General features: G+C 59.0%; 1 protein-coding gene across 1 annotated transcript in view; it reads left to right on the top strand.

Moving 5' to 3' along the window:
* LOC309858003 (uncharacterized protein) overlaps positions 1–20097 on the top strand; it is a gene marked incomplete at its 5' end in the record, with an annotated part of 35894 nt that extends 15797 nt beyond the window's left edge. Inside the window, 3 exons of the mRNA XM_082750686.1 lie at positions 9953–10041; positions 19452–19549; positions 19853–20097. Coding sequence (XP_082606812.1) covers positions 9953–10041; positions 19452–19549; positions 19853–19962 — 297 coding nt within the window. The 3' untranslated portion in view covers positions 19963–20097. The remainder of the gene's footprint in view (positions 1–9952; positions 10042–19451; positions 19550–19852) is intronic.
* Positions 20098–21252: the final 1155 nt, after the last annotated feature.

Below are 21252 nucleotides of genomic sequence, written 5' to 3'. Positions count from 1 at the left end.
GCATCTCCAGCCCCCATTCAGCCCGGTATCCCGTGGGGTGCGACAGCTGCGTGGGCAACAGGGGCCAAGGACGCCCCCTCTCCACCACTGGGGGAGCTGAGGGAGGGCAGCCCCCGGGGGCTGGGGCTCGGGGTGGGCTGCGTCCAAGCTGGTCCTCTCTCTTTGGGACGCTTCGGGGATTCTCGGGGACTCTGCTGGCAGCACCCTGGCATGGGTGGGTGGTCCTTCCTTCCCAGGTGCCCCTCAGCCCTGGGTTCTTGCTGCGTACTCTGCAGACTCTGATGGGATCCACCGCCACCCATCCCAGAGCTGGCCTCTGTCCAGCAGACGTTCCTGCTTACCCTTTGGTGGTCCCGGGAGGCTTGTGTGCTGTCAGTGGGGTGCACGTGCTGCAGCCGACGTGGTCAAGGCTCGCTCAGTCCATGTCAGTCTGGAAGGCTGCCTTGGGCTTATGACCAGGGAGGTTTCCTCTCTTTCCCTGGGGGAAGGAGAGGGAAGGCACCACAGAACTCCGGACAGCCCCAATGAGTCTGCAGCAGGGGAGGGGTTCCTCCACATGCCCCCTCTGTCTCCCTTTATCCCAGGCACCACCTCAGCTGCTGGAGGCACTGGGCCAGTGGGACACGGGGGGCAGGGGGTTGTGTTTGGATCCAGGAGTCACCAAGGGCTTTGTCCGTGTCCAGTGACAGTCTGTGGTTGCTGCGCCTAGCATCTTCACTTACCATGCCAGGATCCCACTGACTCTTGACCCAACTGCACTCTGTGTGTTCTAGAAATATTGTAACGGTTTCTCCTGAGCAGTGTTGTGCACTGGGACCAAGGGCAGCCCTGGCATTGGGCCTCTGCAGGGAATGTTAGGTTCCTTTTCCAGGGTGGTCTCCAGGCGGGCTGGCTCTCCTGAGCTCTGGAAGCACAGAGGGACGGAGTCTGTTCTGGCCTCGTGGCTGGTCGGCGGGTCAATAGGCTCCTTAGTGGTTTGGCAGCCAAGATCTGAGACCATGGGATTAAGAGATACTGTTGAATCGAGAATTTTTACTTCTGACTCTTCCTTCCCTTTGGCTTTGGATGCCTGTGTCACTGGCAAGAAGGACACTGGTTTAGTCTTCAACCCTGTCCTGCCCTCGGCCAATGCAGCCCTGAAGGGCCCGAGATTTTCCTCACTGTAGCCCGCCGGATTCAAGCAGGGCTTTGAGCTGCTGTGGGTGAGGAACTGAGGTGGTCTTGCCAGCCTCTGCCTGCCTCCCGTTGCATGGTTCCTCCTAACCAAAGAAACTTAGTAAGTGCTTACTGTGTGTAAGTCCTGCTTTAGGAGCTCAGACGAGACATGGGGGAGAGGACCTGGCGTCAGGTGTGGGCAGTCCACAGACCTGTGGCTTAAAAGACAGCACTTCATGTTCTTGCAGTTCTGGAGGCTGGACATCAGAGGTCAGGGGCCAGCGAGGTCCATGCAGATGGCCGCCTTCTTGCTGGGGCCCCAAGTGGCCATTCCTGCCGTGTGTGGTGGGTAGAGGGAGTGGGGAGAGGGAGCTCCCCGGAGTCCCTTCTCACGAGGACACCAGCCATAGTGGCTCAGGGCTCCACCCTCATGACCTCTGTTAATCTGAGTCCCCTCCTCCAGTCGCTCAGGGGGATTTGGGTTTCAACATATGAGTCTGGGGGTAAGGGGGGACAGAAGTCAGCCCTTGGCAGGTACCTGAGACAGACCAGTGTGAATTTTGATGAAGGGGTACTGTGAGGCCTCAGAGCTCAGGGGAGAGCAGAGAAGGCTTCCAGGAGGAGGTGATCCAGAGCGGAGCTCTGAAGGAAGAGTGGCATGTGTGCAAATGTGCGTGTGTGTGTGTGTGAGAGAGAAGGGGGGTGTTAACAATCTGCTGTTTTCCAATTCGTGTGTTTTCTTAAGTCATTCCCTGAACGTTCCCCGTGGTTTGCTCTACACAGAACTTGGAGACACTGATGTGGGGCCCGGGGATGATCCGGAAGCTCACATGTGCAGTTTCCCAAATTACAGGCTGTAATGTTTGCTCTTCCCTCATCAGCCAACTGCTAGACACTCCCAGTATTTGATTACAGCTGCTGGCCCCTAAAACAATCAATTGCAAGTGGGTCCCCGGGCCACCAAGTAGGCCACGTCTGGCTTAGGTCAGGTAAACATTGAATTACTGCTGGAGTGGGCCTGCGGAGTAGTGATGGGTTAATACCTACAGTAGTATGAAGTTGGCTCGGATTGCATTTTAAGTCGCTTTGCATCTATCTCTCCCGGGGCGGTTTCTCCTCTCCCAGTCGGACCTTTACTTTGTTCCTCCCCTCCTCCTTCCAACATTCCCAGTTGAAGCGCACAGGGCTTCTGACCTACCTGTGGGTCCGGGTGTGGTGGCTGGGCCTGAGCTCTTCAGGGGCCTCCTCCAGGCCGATGGGGTGGGCGGTGGCCAGGCCAGCTGAGGTCGGGCTCCCCACAGTCACCTGTCTACTCACTGCCTCCTGGGAGCCCTCTGTCTCCACCCACATTCTAGCTTCCAGATGTGGGTGGCCCCACTCCGGCGCAGGGGTGTGTGCAGACTGGTGTGAGGAGCCTCACATGCATTCGTTACCCGAAAAGAGTCCAGAACATCCCAGGCTCAGGGCCAACTGCTCAGGGCCCTTGCTCAGGCAAGGGAGGACACGGTGGCCAGGGGCTTGGGAAACTGTTTCTCATACTTAGGGTTTCCTTGTTTTTGAAGTTTTGGACTTAAATGCCTGGGCTTGGGACCAGAATGTGCTGGGGACCTTTGGGTGGAGGGGCCGGGCTCACCGGGATGGGCAGGTGCCTTTGGAGTCGCCCCGCGGTTAAACCTCTCGCTCCCCTGGCTGTGGCACAAGCCGCAATTTAGAAAGACTGCTGTCCAGCCGTTTCACTCTAAATAGTAAAACAATAAGTAAGCCTCGAAGAGGCAGCGATCATTTGCTGAGCAAGAATATTCTGAGTCGTTCTGATGTGCGAGGCTCTGGGCCAGCCAGGGTGGGAGTCAGAGATGAACAACAGGCAGGACCCAAGGCCTGCGTTGTCTGGAAAGTCACATGTGGGAAATAGTCATCTTTATTTCTCCCCCCGTGAAAATGGGCGTAGAGTGAGAAATACTCCAATAAATGGCAAAAATGATGCTTCTGTCTTAGTTATCTCTGTAATTCAGCACGTCGTTAGGACACATTGAAGTATTATGGGCTTTCTAAGTGTGATTATCTGCTATTGTTATAAACGGATAGCTTCGTGGCATAGGAGAAACCGTGTTTTTGTTTTTGTTTCCCATGATGGCTATTAGCAACATAGTAAATGTCTTGGTCGTTCAAACCCGTGGCCTACCCAGCGTGGGCCCTGGACACGCACCCATGCTGCAGGGACCTCGGAGGGCGGATTAATCATCGCTGAGCAGGTGGACTGGGGGTCTCCCAGCAGGCTGGCAGTGGAGCCAGGATGGTGACCCTGATTTCCTCTCCCTGAGGTCTTCCCTGTGATGTCACTTGCCTTCCTGCAGATAGGTGGGGGCTGTAACGGTGGCCACCTCCCAGGGGTTCTCTGGCTTAGATGAGGTCACATGTGGAAAAGCACTTACAGCGGTGTCTGGGCCAGCATGCGAGCTCCGCGGCTGCGAGCCATCCGTACCTCCTGTGCATCTCATTCTCCACAAATCCTCTTCAGCCTGCCTTGGGCAGGTGCTTTCCCTCACATCTTGGGTTTTAGACTTTGTGCATTCACGAGCAACTCTGTCCTCTCTTAAATTTCCCTTGGACACATTCATGGTTGGGGGGTACTCGGATAAGCTGGTACTTTCTTGCATACTTTACTATGCAGCTGTTCTTGACCCCGTGGAGGATCTGTCTGCCCCATGTGTCCTCATCTGTCCCTGTGCTAGGTCTGTCCCCTGGGGCCTGAGGTTCCAGCCCCCGGAGGAAGGGTTGTGGGGCATTGGCAGTCAGCTGTCCACAGCTGGCATGGCAGGTCCCTTTCTGAGGGTGTGGGGAATGTGGTTGGTCGCGCTACCAGGGTTTCCCAACACACGGGGTGATGGGTCCCGAGGCCTGAGTGAAGAAATGACAGCTCCCAGTGAACACGGTTCCCGAGCCAGACCTGTTCACGCTGAGACCAGGGAGCAGGTGTCGTGGGGAACCCGTCATGTTGGGAAAGTCATGGTCCCGAGCACAGTCCATGGGGTTTCACTCTCCTGACCATGGATAAGTCATTAAAGCCAATACCAAGGCTGAACTGTGATGAAGCAATTGCTGATTTCTGGGAGAAAATGAATGAACTCTGCACACACTACACCAGCAGAGCCGTGGTCTTGCCATGCTTCTGACCTTGCACATAAGAACTGAGAGTTTGAAACCTGTCCTCACCCTGTACTTATAGGAGAATACCTTAGCACAAGTGTCCAGCTCTGCCTTGGGATACCCCTCTGCGAAGAGTTATCACAGTATTGGGAAGAGCATTCCCATGAGAATCACCAAGGACTCACTGTGCACCAGGCACCGTCACCGGCTTTCCCTGGGACCTCGAGCTGGGATTCCATCCCCCGGGGGTTGGGACGCAGTTTGACGGGAGGTAATTCTGTCTCCTGCCGCAGTGATGGGGAAGTTCTGTGTTGAGTGCAGGCAGCACCGTGGGGTCCAGGAGTAGAAACACGGGTGGAGGGCAGGGGACAAAGGCAGCACTGTCCCTGGGCAAAGTGTGAGGCTTGGTGCTGCTTGGGGGGGCCTCACTCTGGCCTGAACTGCGAGTGTGTTTTGGAGACATGTAGGTAAGAGACACGAAGCATTGCCAGGATGGTGAGCATGACGATGGTGACATGGTGGCCATAGGCCAGCGTGTAGTGGTTGGCTGCTTTATGCATGGTTTACGTGCTTTCCACATATTAATTCGTACTCAGGTACTGTGTTCATCTCCATTTTCAGACCTCAAACTGCAGTATTGGGATACAGGCGGGCTAGGGTGGTGGGGCTGGGGTCCCATCCTGGCCCGTGGCCCCACGGCCTCCCTGCTGGGGCACTCAGCCCCAGAGCCTTTGAGGGACTTGCCAGCCTGAGGGAGGTTAAGCCCAAAACCCCAGAGGAAGGAAATGACGAACCAGAAGCATAATACCCTGAACACCGTTTCCTTCCCAAGAACTCCTCGGGAAGCCCTCGGCGAGCCCTTGCGGGACCCTGGGAGGAGCAGCATGTTTGAGCCATGCTTTGTAGCATATCTGTCCTCAGGTGTTGGACGCTGTCTGAGACACAGCGGTTGCCGTGACTGGGATTGGCGTCCAGAGGGCAGACACTAGGGGTGCCGCTGACCCCGGCCCATGCACCGGGTGGAACCACGCGGAGGCGCACAGCCCAGCTCAGCCCTGGGCCCGAGGCTGGGAAGAGCTGCTCTGGAAAATGGTCTGGCTGTGTTGGACACCGGTGGCTGGGGCGGAGGGGACAGGAAGCCAAAAAGATGCCATGAAGCAAGGGAGGAGCAGTAGTCGGAGTTCTCGTGACGAGCGTCCGTATGTGGAATGGAAAGTCGGGGAGAAGAGTTCCTATTAGGAAGATGGTGAATTTGGTCCCAAGACATCTATGTTCGACAGGTAGAACAGCCCAGCAGGTGTATGAGAATGAGGACAAAGGGACAGGTGGGGAGACACATTGGTGCTGTGAAGGCAGATTTCTAGTCCTCTTCTGGGAAGCAGTAATTGTGATCAGTGTTTGTGGCCCAGAGAGAAGACTAAAGACCGGGAATTCACCAATGGCTCCCTGGGCCGAGGTGGGACTCAGGGAGAGCCTGGAGCCCATCTCCAAATCCCAGCTGCACAGCTCATGACCTGTGAGCTCATTGCTCAAGGGACCCTGGCATTCTTGGGGGGCTTGACGGGAACCCCGCTCCCTGCCCAGGGTTCCCTGGATTTTTGGGGGGATTGATGGGAACCCCGCTCACTGCTCTGGGGGGCTGGGGAGGTTGGTCTTGGCTGGGGGCTAGCAGCCCCCCACTGGTGGATGCAGCCACAGCTCTGCTATTTTTAAGCGTCTGCCTTGCTCCGGTGGAGGCTGCCGGCGCCTGATGCTGAATCACGATCCAGCTTGCTAAGTGCGGCGGAGCCCATGGCCTGCCAAGTACCGGACAGGCATCTGGCTCTGCGTGGCGGGTTCCGGAGGTAGCCGGGGTTGGGGAGGGCGACACGACCCTGTGACGGGGGCCAGGCAGGCCCAGTGCGGCTGTGGTTCTTGTATGCACCCCTGGGTGTATAGACTGACAGCAGCATCTCTGCGAGTTACCGGATTGTGGCTGGCTGTGAGATGAGGACTGTGTGCATCAAACCCGGGTATCTTTGCCATCAGTGCTGCTTTCATTCCTTCTCCTAGAGCAGAAGGCACCGACGCGCGGCCATCAGAAGGCTGCCTTGCACACTGGAGTCAGATGGAGGAGGTTGCGCGTCTTTGTCTGGGGTCCTTCTGCATTTCTGAGATAGGAAATTTAAGCAAGTCTCCTGCAGGGGAGTCTCTCCCAAGGTAGGCCTGCCTCACTTGTGCTCTCCCTCCCCGAGCACCTGTAGGTCACAGCCGGCCTTGTGTACCTCCTGTGGGGAGGTCTTCCTGCTAGAGCCCCTGGAGGGCTCACCTCCTGGGAGAGCAGGGCCATCGTTAGGCCTGCGCGTGAGTGAGGGTTTGAAGGAGTAAGCTTCCCAGTCCCGTGCTCACCTCCAGAAGGCCTTCTCTGCACCCGTGTGCCTTCTTGCCTCTTCCCCAATGCAAGGGTGATGCAGATCATGGAGCCAGCCAGCACCCTGGCTGGCTCCATACCATGAGGGGTGGCTTTCCCCCGTCGGCTGAAGTGGCCCCTTGGAGGCTCCCAGAAGTTTCTAGAGCCTGAGCTGTCCATTGCAGAGGCAGGGTGGAGTTCCTAGTACTGGGCTGTCATGGCAAGGGGAGCGATGGACAGCATAGGCTGCCTGGCTTCTTGTACCTTCTTCCTTGTGGGATGCATGATATTGTGGTGCAGACAAGCATGTCACAGCCCCGGTTGAGACCATGGAGTCCTCCTTAGGGAGCATGATTAGTGCAGGAGGCTTGTGGGCCATCGCCCGGGGCAGGTGTGCCCTGGGCGAGGGTCATGGCGGCGGGCCTTAGGGGCTGTGAGGTTTGGCCCACACATTTCTTGGCCCATGGATGTGCCGCTCTCAGGCTTATGAAGCTCCTGGCGTCCCAGAACGGCAAGAGTCACGGGGTGTGAGGACAGGTTCCTCCACAGCGGTCCTCCTCGGCCAGCCCGGGACAGAACCGAGTCTCTCTCCTCACTCTTAGCTCCCTCTTTGACCCGCCGCAGTGTGCTTCCAGCCCCCATGGCTCCGAAATTCTCCTGGGAGGTGTTGCCCTGGGAGGATGTGGGAGTGCCAACCCACGGACACTGTGGAGTCATCTGTTCTCAGTGCCCTTGAGCTCTTTGTGGCCCTTGATGGCTCTTTCTAGAGACTCCCCTCCTATGGGCACCAGGCATCACTCACCAGTTGTTCCTCCTTCTGGTCCGTCTGTCTGCCCGCACCAGCCAGTGCAGCCAGGTGTCAGTTTCCACCCAGACCTGGGGGTCCTCCTTCCCCATGGAGTTCTCCCTGCACCTGCTCATGGTCTGTGCCTATGGGACCTCGTCTCACCATCCCAAGTCTCCCTGGGCAGACCTCCGGAGTGTGTGACTTTGGGGTCAACCCTATGTAGACCCTCCTGAGATGACCCAAGGCATCTCTGTAGTGTGTGGATACCGAGCACCCTGTTCTCAGCTTGTGATGAGATGCAGCATCCCAGCATGGATCCCACGGAGTCCCCCCTCCACAAAGGCACACGCTGTTCCTCCTGCCCGACCGAGGACAGATCTCATCCCCTCCTGTAGCACTTGACTGCCCTGCGGTCTTTTTGGATGTGAAGAATGTGCCAGAAGTGACACTGTGTTGTTCAGGGCTGACCCCTGAGGGTCCATCCCATGCTCCCACTTCCCTGCAATCCTGCCCCCATGCTGCTGGGGGGAGGGGCCACCTGCAAAGAGAAGCCCTCGGGGAGGACAGACAGCAGGCTCTGCCTGCTGGATGTCTGCCCAGCGTGTAGGAGAGCTCCCGACCCCTGCCGGCCAGCAGAGGGCCGCTGTGCATGTGTCCCTGCACCGTCAATCCACACTCACGGGAGATGACCTGAGCCTTTGGTTCCTAGCCCCCAGATGCTGGAGCCGCATTGGGCGACTGGAACGGGGAGCCACAGCAGGTTTTACAGGGAAGGTGTGCTGCCTTTGACATGGGTTTGTGATAAGTCTATGTACCTGATCTGGCAGGTTGACTGTGTGTCCTGAGGTGAGAGGCAGGGGAAGGGGTGCTGTGAGGGGAGACTGAAGGGGTCGTTGGGGAGCCCCCCTCTGCTGGGGACACAGGCATCACCTAGATCCCGGTCTTCCACTCCCAGGCGGCAGTCTACTGGGGGGTGAGCCGTATTTCCCAACCTCGCCGCAGGCCTGCTGTCCCGCCTCTCTGCACACATTTCTGCGCCCGTTGCTGGTGTAGGGTTCAGGCAATGCCCTGCACCCCATCCTCCCGTGGTGGATGTCCAGGTCACCCAGACGGTGGAGATAGAGCCCTGTGGGCACAGGTGGAGGCCAGCACGCTGCCTGGGGACCCTGCAGCCACACCCTAGGGATCCCAGGAAACCCGGGCAGACATTTGCTGGCTGCAGCGGGCCCGCAGTCCCACTCACCTAGAGTGGGGCCCTTAACTCCGTCTTATGGAGGGAGGGGCATCAGACACTTGGGGACCAGCAATGGCACCATCCCGGAGGCACTGAGTTTTTCCACTCCTGGCTTGGCTTCTCTTTCTACCGTGAAAACGCAGTATCTCAGACGGGACTTCCCCTCCCTGAATGCTGGGCCCTGTGTTGGGAGAGTGGCCGTACTGTGGTTGCCTCGGGTGACAGTGATGGTACCACAGGCTCTGGAATGGGGCTTGCTTGTTAGTGCAGCAGAGGCGGGTCGGGCCCCCTGGCCAGAGGGCCAGGACGCAGGGCAGGATGCAGGCCCGGCCGAGACGGAGGGAGCTAGCTGTAAGGCAGAAGGAGGATGGAAGGTGGAATGAGGAGGGCTTGGTGGCCAAAAGTCTGCGGGGCTGGGAGGGAGCCGTCCGGGGAACCCCGGGAGCCCCTGCATTGGGTTGTGTCCCACCTCGTGGCCAGCCGGCCATCAGGGAGGGCTGAGTAAAGGAGTCCCAGAGAAGCCAGAGGAGTCTGCGTAGAGGGCAGCTGGTTGGGGGGGTCCTCGAGGCGGCCTGGCTTGGGTGATCCCCCAGCAGAGTGCGCTGGAGTCCCGAGGGCCCAGCTCTGAGCTGGTTCAGCGCCGTGGGCTTAGGAACTCACTCATTCATGGTTCCTTCAGCCAGCTACCATGTTGTGAGGACCTGCTCTCTGCTGGGCCCGTTTCTCTGCATGGGGCACAGAGGCATGGACAAGACAGATTGTAGCCAGCCCTCAGGAGTTGGAAGTCCAGTACACAGGTGACCCTGGCCTCCTGCCCACACCCTGCGTCCGCAGGGGAGGTGGTCTCTCCAATCCTCTCTGCCAGGACGTCTGATGGCACCTTCCTGGCACCACACGCCGCTTTACCTGGTGGCTACGTGCCACGTTTGGCCGGTGGCTTGAACCTCTGTCCCCATTCCCACAAGCTCCTCTCTGTGTCAGCCTTTCTCATCCGTCCTGTGTGGACATGGACCCTCATGTGAGGATGGAGGTGTTCTTAGAGGAAATCCTCCATGTGAGGGATGGGGAGGTCCTGGCCCTTGGAAGCTCTGCTTCTGACACTGGGGCCCCTGGTGTCCTAGCACAGGTGTGACCTTCACAGCCCCAGCAGGGATGGTTCTATCTGCTGCCCCACATCCAGTTCCAAAAATAACATCTGTTAGACTCTCACGGACTTCATCTCTAACTTCTGTCCCCACAGCTCCTTCACGCTCACATTGACAGCATCTCCGTTCCCCAGCGTGGTTGGAAAAATGAGTCAGAGTCTACCACGTCTCCTTCTCAGGGCTGGTAAGTGCTGCAAAGCATACATCCTGTTTTCCTTTTTGTTGTTGAAGAATGTGTGCCAAATTTCCACAAGAGAGGATTCTTGTTATTAGTGAGGAGCTTTTATTAGGAGGGCTTTTTCCTCACTAGCAGAGTGGGAACCAGTAAGAGTGTTTCTGGGGTTGGGCGAAGGCTGGTCAGACGGAGGTCAGGAGGTCTAGTGGACACTTGTCGTTGGAGGTTGTTGCTGGCCGATCAGCACGAGGGGTTTGCCTTCAACCCATCTCAGAGCCATGCTGAGGGGCACAGGCATCTTGGAGCCAAGAACACTGAGCCTCAGACCCGTGGCCAGCTTGGTCACCCTCGCTACACCCCGTCCTCTGCTTCGGGACGTCCAGGTGGGAGGGTGACATCTTCTGGCCTGTCGTAGATCCTTCCTCACACGCTTCCCGCCAGCCCTTCCCAGCCTCCGGCTAACAGCCCCAGCCAGGTGGCCCTTTCCTGAACCCCCCGAGGGCATCTTTCCTCCGGGAGGCCCCGTAGAGCAGCACTGGTGGATGTTTTTATGGGTCATGTTCTGAACGTCACACCCGAGTTAAATCTGTGCTGATTCAATTAGAACACGCAAGCTGAGGGACTTCTTCACGTTCCATGACTGGGTCCTAGGTGAGTGGCTTCTCTCTCTGGACACAGGTGTCCTCACTGCCGTGCTGCTAGCGAACGGCCGGGCCCTCCCTGCTCAGCCTATGTGCCAAGCGGTCTTGCGGCTGGATGGCAGAACTGGAAGCCCATGGCCCTGCACACACGGGAAACTGAGGGCCGGGCGGCGGGGGTGGCACACTGCTCAGAGCCACACAGATAGGCTTCTGTCTGGGGTGGGGGGTGGTCAGGCCAAGGCCCGAGGGGCTTTAGAAGCTGCACCTGAGGAGCTGGCCGGGGCTTGGGCCAGGTGGGGTCCCGGCCTCCAGAAGATGCCACGTCCTGCTGCCCCCAAGCTGGGAATGTGTGACATCCCCTTGCAGGAGGGGCTTCGCCGATGTGACTGGTTCAAGGTTCTCACTGGGGGTGGGGTGATCCTGGATTGTTGGGCCACACACCAGCTCCGTGTGAGGAGCTTCCTACGTGGGGGCAGGTGGGTCTGCCTCAGATGAGGTGAGACAAGGGAAGCAGAGGCATGTGTGTGCACACGTGTATATGTTGCTGTGTGTGGGCTTGTGTGTGGAAGAGACAGACCGGGAGCGAGGGAAGCAGGTAGAGGATTGCAGGCGCTGCTGGAGGTGGAGGAGGGCCCAAGGGGCAAGGGCACAGTTGTGTCTGGACTCCTCGGAGACAAGAGAACACACTTGTCTGGGGAGCACGGCCCCGAATTTAGACCTCGTGACTCCAGAGCTACAAGAGAGCGTGTGGTGACTTTTCCCGGTGGCCGCGGGAAACCCGTTAGAGGCATGAGAGCCTGCCTCTAGTTCAAGAGGGAGACGGGCTGTGAGCAGTGCGTCTCGGTGCTGACCGTGACCTCAGGGTGACGTGGATGGCAGTGGACTGGAAGCCACCATCCACTCTGAGTGTTCAGAAATAGCTTTCCACCGTGCGGTCCCAGTTTCCGTCTCCTGGAATGAAGAGCAGACATCAGACTTAAACTAATTTCTTCGCTGGCGGACCATCACGGGCTGGCCTCACGAGGTTCTCCGCCACGTGGACAGTTTCCATGAGACCGGGGGAATGGTTCTTGTGGGCTGCCCACTCCTGGACGCCCCCAGAGCCTTTGTGTGCTGGTCACCCACTGGCCTCCAGCGCTGGAGGCTCGCCCCAGCCCGTACATGTCCTACACTCCAGGGTGCCTGGTGGGGGTGGGGGTGCATCAGCTGTGCTCAGGGAGCGGTTGCCCCATGGTTTGACCAGGGGATGTGACTGGCCACCAAGGACCTACTTCCCTGAGAAAGGAGGGTCCTCCATTGGGCAAAGACTGTCAGTGATCTTTGCTCATCCAGGTGCTAAGGTCCTGCATCTCAGAGAGCAGCTTGGAAGGATCTAGGGCAGGTGGCGCACCCACCGCATGAGCTTCTATGGTGGCCTAATGGCACGTGTTTCTGCAGTTCAGGACTAGGGACTGTGCACCTGCTGCAGGCCATGCCTGGGGCTTGACAAAGCCACCGGCCTCAGGGAACTCCTTGTTTTGAGAAAAAGCTGATCTTTGCATGGTTTGGGCTGCAGGCCCAGCTCAGACGGGTGTGGAGGATCACAGGCAAGGGAGCGTCGCCATGGATGCGGGAAGGGAGCATCGCCATGGACGCGGGGGGTCTCTCAGAGGAGCTGTGTCTCCCACTCGTGCAGGAGAACCAAGGAGGGGCTAGACACTGTGACATTCCAGTGGCTTTGGGGCCATGAGCTGGGGTGCTCCTTTGGGTCTTTCTTGCTGTGTGGACTGAGAATCCCTGGGGATGAGAACTCTGTCTTTTGCTCTTTCTTGCCCCTTGGTCCTGAGGGGATGACCAGCAGGCCGGCAGGACCAGCACCAAGAACGTAGTCTTCCTCTCCGTCCTGCTTCCCCAGGGCTGGGCCCAGGTCCTCATGTCCAGGGCAGGAGCTTGCCCTGGCCTGGGGCTCCCCGGTCGGTCCTGGGGATGGCGTGCATGGTGCTGGGGGAGAGGCCTGGCAGCATCTGATTCCTTCGTCCCTCCCTCCGTGCTCGAGGGCTGCATCCCGACCACAAGCCTGGGAAGCTGTTCAGATGGTTTGGATGTGGAGACCGAGGCTTCCTTGGAAGGAAGGGCCGCATCCTCGACCCAGTGAGGCCATGTTCTCTCTGACCTCTGCGCCATCTCGCCCGGACCTGAGCATGCTCCCAGGATCCAGGAGGTGTCCATGGCCCGGTCACTCTGTCTGTTCCTTGATGAGCTCCTGCTTTGAGGGCTGCAGAAGGTTCTGGCCAAGAAGAGGACATCCCCATCAGAAGGACAGCTGCCCCCGGTCTCCCACCTCCTGGGCCTTCCTGGTTGTCTGTCCTTTCTGCTGCCGGAGGAGCTCAGAGCCAGCAAGGCATCAGCTGCTGGGGCGCTGGCTCAGGTCCCAAGAAGGTGGTGTCTCTATGAAGTACGGGACTGTCCTGGCACCTGTCGCATGCAGGGCAAATTCTAGGTCCCTTGTCCAGGCGGTGAAGATGCCTTTCTTCCAGGGCTGGGCTCTTCTGGATATCCCTCTTCCCTGCATCCTGCGTGACGCATGGAGGGCTGGTCAGGCGCTCTGGTGCTGTGCAGTTTGGGACCAAACTCGCGTGCGCTGTTCTCGGCCAGAGCCAACCCCTTCTCCTCCATGTAGGGCCAGCCCGTCTCAGGACCGCGTTGCACAGCGCTTTGCTCGACCCAATGCAAACACGTCTTGTTCCAGTGGTTTGCCTTGCAGCCCATTCCTCACTGGTCAGAACCTTCTCTGAGGATGGCGAGCGTGTCACATCAGATTCTCGCATGCTCCGTCCTGGCACAGGAACGCTCACGGTATCCCTGGGAAGAATGGGTAGCATTCGGCGCCTGCTGGAGGGTTTGAGAGCACGTCTGTGAGGAGCTGCCCTGTCCCAGATAAGCTCAGGACCAGAAGGGGGGCCAGAGGTGCGGGGGATGGGGAGCCTCGGACATTGCTGGCGGTGGCCTGGTGAGGAGCTCCCGACTTAGCAGAGTCACAAGGACTTGTGAGTCCCTGGCTCTGGTCCACACCAGACCTTGAGAAAGCTTTTCTCAGTTGGTCAAGTCCCTGCTGATAGAGTCCACAGCGTGGAAAAGATCAAATTCTGGTGGAGAAGGTGAGCACCAAGAGTGGTACACGTCATGACAGAGGGGAGTGCAGGCCCCTGGGCACAGGCCACGGAGCTGAGGACTGCCATGTGACATAGAGAGGGTGAGAATCTTCAGGGCGACTCCTGAGTAATCAGAGAGGGCTTCCTGGTGGAGGTGACCCTAGCACAGTCTCAAGGACTTCATCATCAGTGGCAGTCGTACAAAGGGAAGAGTGTGTCGTGCACAGTACTGACAGAGGCCGCTGGCATGAAGTCCCCGTCCCGTGTGGTGCAGCATGGTGTGTGGAGAACTCGCACATCGTGCTGCAGTTGGAGCCCGACATGCTTGCTGGAGGGCGGTTCGGAGGGGTTGCTGAAGCACCAGAGGAACATGTTGGGCAGGAGTCAGGGAACATTTAGGGACACATCCACCTACAGAAATCTCGAGGCCTGGTGAGAGCTGACGCCCCTCCCATGCTCCTCACTGAGCAAGCAGGTGGGACCCACCCGGGCCCTGGAGGACAGGCCTCATGTGAGGCTCCCTTCTGTCTTTGGGCCATCCTGAGATCCTGGGGCGCAGAAGGGCAGGTTGGAAAAGGCATGAAACAGGTCAGGCCAGGGAGGCTAGCCCTGTGATTCCTGGGTCCAGCCAGCAAGGTTGCCTTGGGATGTCTACCCTCCCGACTGCTAGAGAGCAGTGTTTGTGGTCCTGGTCCTTGGGCAGGGTCCTGCTTGGTGCCCCACGTCCACCTGCTGTTCCCTTGGGCTCCCAGTCTCATGGACACCAGCATGCACCTGCTCCATCCTCCAGCCAGGCAGCCAGAGCTGACTCAGGGTCTGCTCCACAGCAGGTGTCAGGCCAAGAGGGAGCGTGAGCTCCTGTGCTCCTGCATGGGGATCCGGGCATGGGCGTGTGGGTGGGTCATGAAGGAAATCGTTCTCGGACATGCCCAGTGCCACGCTGGGAGCCCTGTGCCCTCTTCATGCTGTCTTGGACGTCAGCATTCATCGGCAGTGTAACTGTCGCCCTAGGTGGAGCTCCTTTTTGCAGTACACAACCGGAACAACCACACAGGGTGGCCCTGATGAGGTGCTTGGCCTTGGCAAACTGTCTGACCTCTCGAAGCCTCTCTCTCTTTTGTAAGATGGGAGTAGTAAGAACACGCCCTCAGAGTGCTATCGTGACTCCTGTGGGCTCTGGAATAAGCCACTAGTAAGCAGGCGTGGTATCATCGTGGCCACCCTTGTCCTGTTCAGAAAGGTGGGCCAGGCTCGCATGGCCTGAAGTCACACAGCAGCAAAGGGCAGAGTCGCATGGGCTCAGACCTCCAGAGTCTGAGGGACTTCGTGCTTCTTCCCCTCAGTTTCTAGGCAGAGGACAGGTGAGGGGGAAAGGGCCACCCTGGAGCTCCGCGGGGAGGGGCTGGCACCGCCGTGGATTGGACCGCAGTCACAGGAAAGGAAAATGAAGTGACATTCCCCAAGCGTGGTCTCTCTTTTTCCAATTCAGCTTTGTCTGTAAACAGCCAGTATCGTCATCCCAGGCCGGGGGGACCCGGGTCTTTAGGAACCTCTATCACCACGACAGAAATCTCAGCCCTGGCAGAGACACTGCTCCAAATCACACTGCACACTCCCACCCCCATCCTGGGCGTGTGACTCTTATTTGAAGAGTTGATTGGGAGGCTTTGCAGCCCCGTGAAGAGATGTTTTGTCCCGCATCCCATTAAGGGTTTACTCAGCTGGCTGGAACAGCAGGAACAGCCACGGGGCAGCCAACCCCGTGACGGGCAGATGGCTCCCGTCACATCGCAGCTTCACGAAGCACCTGCAGTCACCGTGCAGCTGGTGCCACTGTCCAGGGCGATCCGGGTCCCTGTCTGTGTACCGCCTGCATGGCCTGCCCACCCCAGGGCCTTTGCTAACCATCTGCTGGCTCCAGTGCTCCACCCGGCACCCCTGCCTGCATCTCAAGCCCACTGCACTCAGGAGCACCAGGTTCTGAAGTCCTGGCCCCTCCACCTAGTAGGCTATTCTCCACCAGGGCAGCGGTGTCTCCCAACCTGGGCCAGAGTGAGCCAGGGTCGTTCCGCATGACAGGGAGCCAAGCCGGGGCGAATGCAGTGGAAGGACACCACTCAAATCTTACAGAGCCCAGGACAGCCTCTCAGCAGGGAGTGTCAGCAGTGTGGTGGCTGGGAAACACATGCTGTGTGGCGGGGTGGACACAGAGTGCATGAGGGGCAGACCCCGCAGACCAGAGTGAGTGAGCTGGGGAGACCCTGCCGACTAGAGCTTATGAGCTGGGGAGACCCCATAGACCAGAGTGTAGAGCTGGGGAGACCCCCCAGACTAGAGCACGAGAGCTGGGGAGACCCCACAGATGAGAGTGCGTTAGCAGGAGACCCCCACAGACCAGGGTTCGTGAGCAGGGGACCCCACAGTCCAGAGCGCCCAAGGCAGGGAGGTGCTGCAGACCAGGGTGCGTGAGGGGGAGACCCCACAGACCAGAGCGCATGAGCCACGGAAATTCCGCAGACCAGAGTGCAGAGTCGGGGAGACCTCGCGGACCAGAGCTTACGAGCCGGAGACCTTACAGACTCGATCATGTGAGCAGTGGACCCACTAGACCAGGGCTCATGAGCAGAGGACTCTGCAGATCAGTACGGGTGAGCCAGGGTCCCTACAGACCAGAGACCGGGAGCCCAGGATACCCCGCACACCAGAGTGCATGAGCGGGAGACCTCACAGACAAGAGCACGAGACTGGGTGAACCTGCAGACCACAGTGCATGAGAAGGGGAATCCCTCAGACCAGAGCGTGTGAGCCCGGAGACCCCGGAGACCAGAGCGCTTGAGCTGGGGACCCCGCAGACGGACTGTTACAGCAGGTGCCTTCCACGCACATGCTGTGTCCCACGTGGGCCCTCCCTGCTGTCCATGGGTCCATTCTTCTACACCCTTAAGTCCAGAGCAACCCAAGGGGCAAACGGTTGTTTTTACCAACTACCCCCCCCATTTCACGGGGAGGCTGGGACTCAGCCCCTCAGTACCCACGAGACTCTAACAAGCTGCCCGCTGCCCCTTAAGTGTCCGTGGGGCATCCGGAATCAGTGTCCGGGGGGGCCGTATGTCCATGCGCGAGGCGAGGCCACAGCAGCCACTCAGGCCAGGCTCTGAGGCAGGGTCTGTCTGGCCCTGCACAGCCGCTGTGGCCCCAGGGTCCGTGGTTATGGCTGCGTCCCTCCATCTGTCTCTGTGTCCGTGTGTCCTGTCCTGTGTGTGTGTATCTGGAAAGGACGCTTGTGTCTGGGTTGGGGGATGATCCAGGACCGTCTCATGTTGAGATCCTTCGTTTATTTACATTAGGCAAGACCCGTTAAAGGTATCCGCCACAGGTTGCAGAGTCGCGAACGCAGACGTGCCTCTCTAGCAGCCACTGTTCAGCCCCTTCCGGACCGCGATGTCTGACGCAGTGAGCGCGGTCCTAAGAGTAAAAGCGCCACCACTCACGGGGAACGAGAAATCTTAGAGGAGGCACTTGTGCACGTGAGAGGGGCTGGATGACCCACGGGAAACACTGCGGGCTTGGCTGGCCGCGGCCCGTGGGAGTACCCTGCACTCCAGGCAGGGGGAGTATAGGCTGTCCGTGGCTGGGGGCTAAGTGTGCAAGGTTACAGGCCCGGCACGAGGTGTGCTGACCTTCCCACCCCTTCGGCAGGGCGCAGCCCTGGGACTGGCTCAGCGGGCGGGTAGAGTGCACCTGACGTTCAGTTAGGGCTGGGATGAGTCTGGCAAGAGCACGTTCACATACACTGCTGGTCACCACAGCACATGGCAGAGAGAGAGGAGGAGGAGGACCCGGCTGCCCGAGGCAGGTTCCTGAAGGCACGTGCCACGCAGAAGGGGCCTACAGGCTGAGGGACATAGAGGCTATGGGAAGCCATAGGTTCAGGGGGAGGGACCGCCTGGGAGGAGGCAGGGTGGGGGCAGGGAAGGGCTCAGAAAGGGGAGGAGGAGGAGCAGGTAGGAGGAAGTGGTACCTGGGGCGCTGGGAGCAGAAAGCATGGCAGGAGTGAGCTGAGCGCATGGCCGGGGCTGGGTACGCAGGTGGGGGCTCAAGGTCTGGTCAGCGGGCAGGTTGGTGGCTTTGCGGATAGTCTCCGGCTGTGCTCGCCATCGGGCGTGGCCCAGGGGAAGGACCTTCATGGATGGAACGTGATTTAGGGGGTGTCTGCTCCCTTGGGGAGTGGCAGGGTCCAGGAGACCCTGGGCTCTCCACTCTCCAGCAGGTGCAGGCATGAACACAGAGCAGAGGGAACTGGGCGGCCAGAGGGATGGTATGCGCAGCGCCCCAAGGGAACAGAAAAGAGGAGCCTGACTCGCAGGGGGCAGAGCTGGGCGTCGAACCCAGGGAGACCTGAACCCAAAGCGCCCATCTGCACCCCACACTGCGCCGCCTCCTGGTCATGGAAGGCTGCAGGTGGGAGAGTGGGTTGGTGGGGCCGGCCACCTATGCGGATGCACAGTTCTGCTGGAGGTGGGGTGTCGGTGCCCTGACGGGCCTGCCCCCTTCAGACCCACAGAAGCATAAATGAGCTCAGCTCGCTTTGACGCTGGTCTCGGCTCCCAAAGACCCGTCAGCTCAGGGGAAACTGAGGCAGCGTGACCCTTTGTCCTGCCGTCACAAGGCAGGCTTCCCCGGAGCATGCTCTGGCTGGTGGGGCAGGCAGCGGTCCCCACCTCCTTGGTCGAGCGCCAGAGACCCAGGGAGGCCAGGGCGAGGCTGACTTAGAGTCCTCAGATGCTCTGAGGGCCCCAGGCAGGGCGTGCCCTTCCCGCCCCCCCCATCCTGTTTCTTCGCCCCAGGGAGTGTTTCCCAGCCCATTATCACATGAGTGCTTGGCTGGGTCACCCTTTGTCAGGGCAAACATCAGGCATGTGCTAATGGTCCTCTTAACCATGGCCAGTTGGGTCTTAATGTCTGTTCAATGACACCTGCTATGAAGGCTCCCATAACGGAGCTCTTAATGGCAGACGAGGGGCTGTTAGACCTCGGACACTTAGCCCACAGCCATGGACAGATCCCGGAGGGCAGCCTGCCCCTCCAGAGGGCCGAGGGGAGGGGCTTGGGGGAGACACCTAGAGCCCCCCTTGTTCTGCTGGGCCCCTGAGAGTGGGAGACACAGAAGTGGCTCTGGGGGGATGTGGCCAACACCAGAGCCCATCCCGGTTTCCTGTACAGACCACTGACCTGCGCTCAGAATGAACACCAAGCACTCTGTTTCCCGTGTGGGGTTGGGGATAAGAAATACCAGGGACGGGGAGCGGGAGACGGGTCCCTCCGTGCCGGGTCCCTCCCAGCAGCAAGCAGGTCCCTCCCTGCCCTCCTGCCCCAGCCTCAACCTCCACACTCGGGTGCGGGGCAGAGACGGCTTGCGAGGGTGCGTGGGGACGTCACCGGCCGGCACATCCGTTCTCAGACGCTCTCTTTGTCCTCACGCCTCCCCGCTTGTGGTACCGAGGCGCGTCCAGGCAGCTGGTGCCCGCTTGCTCCTGGGGCACCTGTCCCCCTCGGGAGGAGGGGTCTCTAGGTGTGGGGATCGTTGGTCACACACGAGTAACTGGAAGCCTTCCACGATGAACAGAATGTTCCCTGTGCTTGACAGGTGTGTGGTGGGACCAGAGGCCGAAGCGGTTAGCACAGCCGGCCTGCTGGGCTCTCTCAGACGGGAGCACACCCGGGAGTTTGCCAGTGGCCAGGGAGGTACGACGCTCCATGAGGACGGGACGGTGTGTGGAACAAGGGGTCACAGGAGGGCACCCACGTCCCATGGACGACAGGACAGGGAGCTCCCGAACGCCCTCTGAGGGGGCGCGCAAAACTGCGGCTGAACACCCAGCATCTTCCTCGAATACAATTAATTCTTTCCATCAGCAGGGAAGTTAAAACATTTTTATATTGAAGTTAACAAGAATATATCACAGTAAAAAAGCAAACATTGCATGGTTCTTTTTTTTTTCTTAGGATTGAATTTTTGAAAGTGAGGTATGTTTTGTGTCTCCCCAGGCCTTGCTGAAATGTCCGTGGCAGTGTCGGCACTCGGGCCCGAAGGACGGGAACGTCAAGGGGCTACTGATGGTGAGGGGTCCCTCCGGGAGGTTCTCATCTGGGAGTGAGCTGGGAGCAGACCCCCATTGGAAATAAGCGAGGCGGACGATTCGTGCAGGACGGAAGCCAGGGCTCCGGCTTGGATCCTCCTGGAACGGCCAATGTAGAAGCCCCGTGGAGGGCAGGACAGCTGGGAGGAGCAGAGGGGTCCGCCTGGAAAGACCTCTGAGGCTCAGAGCCCGTGGCACTGGCTGGGACTGCAGACCCCGTGAAGCATCTGGCGTCCGCACCCGCTCACCACGCCACCGTCCTGGGTGCTCACGGCATCAGTAACCACACAGTGCGGCCCCAAGGAGTACTTCCTGCACACCTTGCAGTCTGTGGGCTCACACTGTCCAGAGCACGTTCACCCGTGAGACAGCTGCTGAAGCAAGAGCTGTCTGGAACTAAGTAGAACACGGCTGACAGGTGCCCAGGAGCACGTCCGGAGCCCAAGGCCCCTCCAGCCCGTCACTGTCCCCTTGGTCCCACGTGGTCAGAGGTTCCATTCAGGTGTTTCTGGAGAGAAGGCAAATGAGCAGCGTCTCTCGCGAAACTTTGTCCTTTTACTCAGAAAGGAATGCGCTCACCAAAATTTCTATCTGTGCTCACGGACAGGAACCGGGGCGCGTGGCCCACGTGGCCACAGGGAGCCTGAGAAGGTGAGCCATCATCAGGAAGCATGGCCGCCCCAACAAGCTCAGGGTCCTCTCAGGGAACAAGGGGGTATGGTGGACATGTGTTGGCTGACATGGCTGTCCCCACCGTCCTGGGATGTGATGACCATTTTCATTTTCATAATTTGACGGAGGAGGAGATTAAGGGACAGGCAAGCCAGGTCATTTCTTTCCTGAAGACTACCTAATAGACGGGGAACCGTATCTCTGTGAGACCATAGGCAACCTGAGAGCAGGACTGTGTGTTTGTCCTTTGCCCTGTGTAGCTGTGACCCCATCACCAGACAGAATGTCACTTGGATCGATGCCTGATCGAATGCCTCGTTGATGGCCCAGTAAAGTCCCGTGCATGTCTCAGGCTTCCCCGTCCTCCCTCTCAGAGGAAAGAGTTCCAGAAACCTCCCCATGCCGGCATGCAGTTCCTCTGGGCCCAGGCAGCGTGGGTGTGCCGGGAGGACCAGTTTCGGCCGACTGCCATCCCAGCCACGTGCAGCTGAGCTCACCAGGACCAAACAAGGCCCGAAGTGTCTCAAGGAGTGTTTTTAACAAGTTGTAAATAATATCTCACCAAGTCCCATCGCTGCCTAGAATTGATGCAGCTGGTGAGAAGTAGTCATGATCCCGTGAATCGTTTGTCCATTT

This window comes from Mustela nivalis (genome assembly GCF_964662115.1).
Source record: "Mustela nivalis genome assembly, contig: HAP1_SCAFFOLD_1710, whole genome shotgun sequence".
NCBI lineage: Eukaryota > Metazoa > Chordata > Mammalia > Carnivora > Mustelidae > Mustela > Mustela nivalis.
Note: the sequence above shows the minus strand (reverse complement) of the source record. Positions and strands in the feature narration are given on the sequence as shown.